Source organism: Arachis ipaensis, chromosome B7 (genome assembly GCF_059453495.1).
Source record: "Arachis ipaensis isolate K30076 ecotype BB chromosome B7, ASM5945349v1, whole genome shotgun sequence".
Classification (NCBI taxonomy): Eukaryota; Viridiplantae; Streptophyta; class Magnoliopsida; order Fabales; family Fabaceae; genus Arachis; species Arachis ipaensis.
The window spans coordinates 98,482,551-98,487,572 of NC_142442.1; the positions used below are offsets into that span (position 1 = coordinate 98,482,551).

The 5,022-nt window shown below is 28.8% G+C and overlaps 1 protein-coding gene across 1 annotated transcript; it reads left to right on the forward strand.

The window, feature by feature from the left end:
* The first annotated feature begins 1,540 nt into the window (after positions 1-1,540).
* Positions 1,541-4,621, forward strand: LOC107607347 (zinc finger BED domain-containing protein RICESLEEPER 1-like). The gene is made up of 2 exons (XM_016309313.1): positions 1,541-1,675; positions 3,776-4,621. Exons 1-2 carry the CDS (start codon positions 1,541-1,543, stop codon positions 4,619-4,621), a joined length of 981 nt encoding a protein of 326 aa, XP_016164799.1.
* Positions 4,622-5,022: the final 401 nt, after the last annotated feature.

Sequence of the window (5,022 nt, forward strand, 5' to 3'; positions counted from 1 at the left end):
TATAAGCCAGAGAATGGGGGAATCAAAGGAGAACGTTTTTAGAATAATTCATACAACATTCATTCACATAATTTTAGGTTTAGATATAGCTTTTAGAGAGAGAGGTTCTCTCTTCTCACTTAGGATTTAGGATTAGGATTTCTCTTATTTTAGGATTGCTTCTACAATCACAGGTTCAAAATTCCTTTAATTTATTTTCTGCTTTTATTTATTCCAATGCTTTCACTTGTTAATGTTCCTAAATTGGCTTATGAACTTTTCATGTTAAGATTTGAATATTCTATTTAATGCAATTTGAGGTATTTCAGATTAATGATTGTTTTATTCAATTTATGATGCTTTCAATTTAATTTAGATTTTTCTCCTTTTGGTTTTGGTTAAGTAATTGGTAACACTTGAGTTATCAGACTCAGCAGTTGATTGAGATTTAGAAATTGCTGATTAATTTGGATCGCTCTAAAGCTAGTCTTTCCACAGGAGTTGACTAGGACTTGAAGGTCAAATTTAATTAGTCCACTTGACTTTCCTTTATTTAGTAAGGGTTAACTAAGTGGGAACAAAATCCAATTCTCATCACACTTGATAAGGATAACTAGGATAGGATTTCCAGTTCTCACACCTTGCCAAGAGATTTTTCTAATTATTAATTTATCTTTTTCTTGCCATTTAAATTACTTGTTCCCTATTTTAAAAATCCAAAACAAAATATACTTTTTCCATAACCAATAATAAATCATACCTCCCTGCAATTCCTTGAGAGATGACCCGAGGTTTCAATACTTCGGTTATCAATTTTATTGGGTTTGCTTAAGTGACAAACAAGTTTTTGTATGAAAGGATTATTGCTTGGTTTAGAAACTATACTTGCAACGAGAATTTATTGTGAATTCTAAACCATCAATCATTCAGTTCATCAATGACTTTTTATTATTTTTCTATCACCAAAACTTTAATTTCAATTTATATTAAATAACTAATTAAAATAAAAATTGTACATAAAATTAATTGACCTAAACTTAAAGTATTCATAAAAATCAATTTAATCATTCTCAATAAATTAATCTCTAAAAGCTCAAATTAATAAAATAAACCATAATTTATTCATAATAAAGATTTTTTAAATTTAATTATATAATACTTCTATTACTGAATTCTAATTTGAAATTATATAAAATAACCAATTATAAATTTTACACAAGAATATTAATTAACTTAACCCCAAACATTAGTAAAACTAATTTAATTACTCTTAATATATTAGTTTATAAAAATAAGGAGTTCAAAATATAATGAGTCACAACTTATTCATAATAGGAGTTACTTAAATTAAAATGTACAATTCTTTATTTTTTTTAATTACTAAAATTGTGCAAAATATTCAATTATAATAAAATTATATAAGAGCCTTAACTAATTTAAAATGAAATTATCCCCTAATCTATTTAATTATTTTTATTAAAATAATTTCTAAAATTATAAAGTTTAAACTTAATAAGATAAAATAACAATTTATTCATATTTAGATTTTAAAAAATGCGGGATGCTACAAGGGAGAGTGACGAGGGATGGCGGCGCGGTGACAGAGAGGGTTAACGGTGCGGGTGAGAAGAGAGTGTGTGCTGCAGAGAGTGAAGAAGGGAGAGTGGCGTTGGGGAATATGCAAATAGGGATTTGGGTTAGCTTTCTTCTCTGTTTTCTTCTTTCTTCATGAGTGAGAGTCAAAAGGGTTGGTTGAGACTTGAGAGTGTGTGCCGCTGAGTGAAAGATGATGAGGGCGGGAGTAAAATTAGGATTAGAATTAGTTAAAAGAATAAGTTTAATGTAAAAATTTGCATTAGAGGTATAATAGTAATTAAAAATTAAATGTATTTTATTAAAATTATTTTAAAAATGTTATTTATTAATTAATTTTAAGTAAATATTTTAATTTAAAATTAGAAATAATCTAATTATTTTTTAGTTTATAAAATTAAACAAAAAATATTAATCTTTTAAATTTTAAATAAAAAATACTGCATTATTATGAAATTTATATGAATCCAAACTAATTCTAAACTTAAAGTATCGCCAACTTGACTTAAATAATTTTAGTGAAAAAATTTTTTAATATAAAATTCTAAACAAATATAATAAATCATAAATAATTGATTATTTTAATTTTTAAAAATTTGAGGTCATATATTTAACATCTTAAAATAAATTTTTTTATTAGTTATAAAAAATCTTTGAATTTTGTAATAACTAAATAACTTGTTACGAAAATATTATAATTTGTGACAAATTATTAGTAAGTAAGTATTCGACATTTGAATCTCATCACTGTGTATGTAACAATTCATTGGCTAGTGACAAACTGTTAAATCGAACTCCGATCCGTAGGGATTAATTCTTGACTTGTCGGATTAAGGAATACCATGAAAATAAAAAATAGTAAGGGTATATATAAATATATACGAGATATGCTATTTTGCCAAAAAAAAGTTTGTCTGTATATATGATGAATGGACTACCACTTTAAAATATTTCATGACTTTCTAGTTTAATCTTAATCTATGTAAAATATTTAACAGCTCATATAAATTTGACCCATATGCTCTAATATATTTGTTAGTATTATTTACTAAATTTAATTATAAATCTAAATATAATAATAATTATATATATATATATATATATATATATATATATATATATATATATTTCTTAATCTATTTCTATACATAGGTATTGATTACTTCTTGTATCAATGTAGTTCAGTTATTGAAAATTCTTTATTTATGAGCTTAAAATTTTTTAGCTGTCCGAAACAATTTATAGCTAGAACCCAATCCGGTTAATTTTTTTGTTTTTTTTTATTAAATATTAGAAAAACTCCAACTGTTTTGGGGTGAACAATTAAAAAAATAATGTTAGCTAAAAAATACCTTTAAGTTAACCGTGTTATTTTTTTAGGTGGCTAGTCGAATTTTAGGTCGGGTCCACAAAGAATAAAAAATGTACTAGCTCATTTGGAAAAAAAAGAAAAGCATCCGTTTGGATCTCGTTTAAAATTGCTTTAGAATAGTGACAAAATTGTGACAAATTATATTAGTGTGCTTAGCAAATTTACTTTAAACTTTTCATGAATTTTCTATGGATTTATATAGATGTTAGTGATTAGTAGCAATATGAAATAAGGACAGAATAAGGACTAACGTTTTTTTTTTTGACAAATTAATAGCAACATGAAATAAGGAAGAAAAGTCTATCAATTGTTAAACGGTCGCTAATTCCTCACTAAATAAGCTTTTGATTAGTGACTCAATTGCGACCAGTTACTTCTAAAATTTTCTCGATTAGCTTTGGATTTGTTATAACTTTGCGACGAATTTTAAACGAGATTAGCGAGTAATTTGCTACAAAATAGGTAGGATATAGATTTTGCTTTGCGACAAGATTGTAGTTGCCAAGTCGCTCGCTAAATTAAACTTGCAACAACTTAACGACAAATGTATTTTGCCCGCTAATCAGTGACTTGATATCAGCGAACGAAGTGTGTCAGTTGTTAAACGGTCGCAAATTTCTCGCTACTTAGGTCCTAGGTGCTGAATATCTGTATTTCCACTTTAGCGACTAATTAGAAAGGAACACTTCCATAGTTGAATGATTTATCTGTTGCGATGATGTAGGAGTTATGTATTTACAAAGAAGACTAAATTCTTGGAAGAGTACAGTTTTGAATGGAGAGTATCTCCATATGCAATGTTGTACGCATATTTTAAACCTGATTGTGAAGGATGGATTGAAGGAGATTGATGATTCGGTTGCCAAAATTCGAGATGCTGTGAAGTATGTCAGATCTTCAAATTCAAGATTAGCTAGGTTTAAGGCATGTATTGCACAAGAGAATATTCCACATAATACTCTTGTTTGCCTAGATGTTGAAACGCGATGGAACTCTACATACTTAATGTTAGTAGCAGCCTTAAAGCATCAGAAGGCATTTGAGCTATTAGAGATGCAAGACAAAAAATTTATTGATGAATTAAACAAGGGAAGAGGGGTACCTTCATTTCAAGATTGGGATTATGCTAAGTCCGTCTTACCATTTTTAGAGATGTTTTACGATGCTACACTTCGCATCTCTGGATCCTCTTATGTCACTAGTAACTTATACATGAAAGAAGTGTTTGCTCTTGGAAGGAGGATTCAACAATATCGTGATGATGATGATTTGAGCATAAGTCTTATGGCAAGTAAGATGAAAGCAAAATACAACAAGTATTGGGGAAATGCAAAAACTATTAACATGTTGTTGTTAATTGCCATAGTTCTAGATCCCTGCCATAAGTTGGATTATGTTGAGTGGTGCCTAGTTAATTCTTTTAGTGTGGAAGTGGACGGTGAATTGAAGACAAATTTGTCTTCTTGTCTTCATTTACTTTATAATTTATATCAAGGTGCAGATGAAGGAAACCAAGATGATACCCTCTCCCAACCGAGTGCAAGTGATAAAGTCAAAGACATTTATGATATGGGGTTATATCATCGATCAACCGGTCGCAAATCCAATCTTAAATCTGAGCTTGATCGTTATTTGAATAAGACTGTGAGCCAGATGATAAGCCTTTGGATATTCTAGGATGGTGGAAGGCTAACTCGAATCGGTTTTCCGTCCTAGCAAATATGGCACGGGACATATTGGCTTTACCAGTTTTAACAGTAGCTTCCGAGTCTGCTTTTAGTATGAGGGGAAGAATCATTGATCAATATCGTAGCTCATTGACTCCTAAGATGGTAGAAGCCCTTGTATGTACCGAAGATTGGCTTAAAGGAGATTTTTTCTCTTCTCTTGCACCTGAGAATTTCGAAGAGCTTGAAAAGGTCGAGCAAGGTAAATTGAATAAAATTAATTAAATTATTCCACTAGTCTTTATAAATTTTTTAAATTTATAATTATAGTTTTTTTTTACAAATTTGATTTTATCAGAGGACATTACTTGTTCAGTGAGTCTAGGTTCAATTGCGCTTGAAGATGACTAG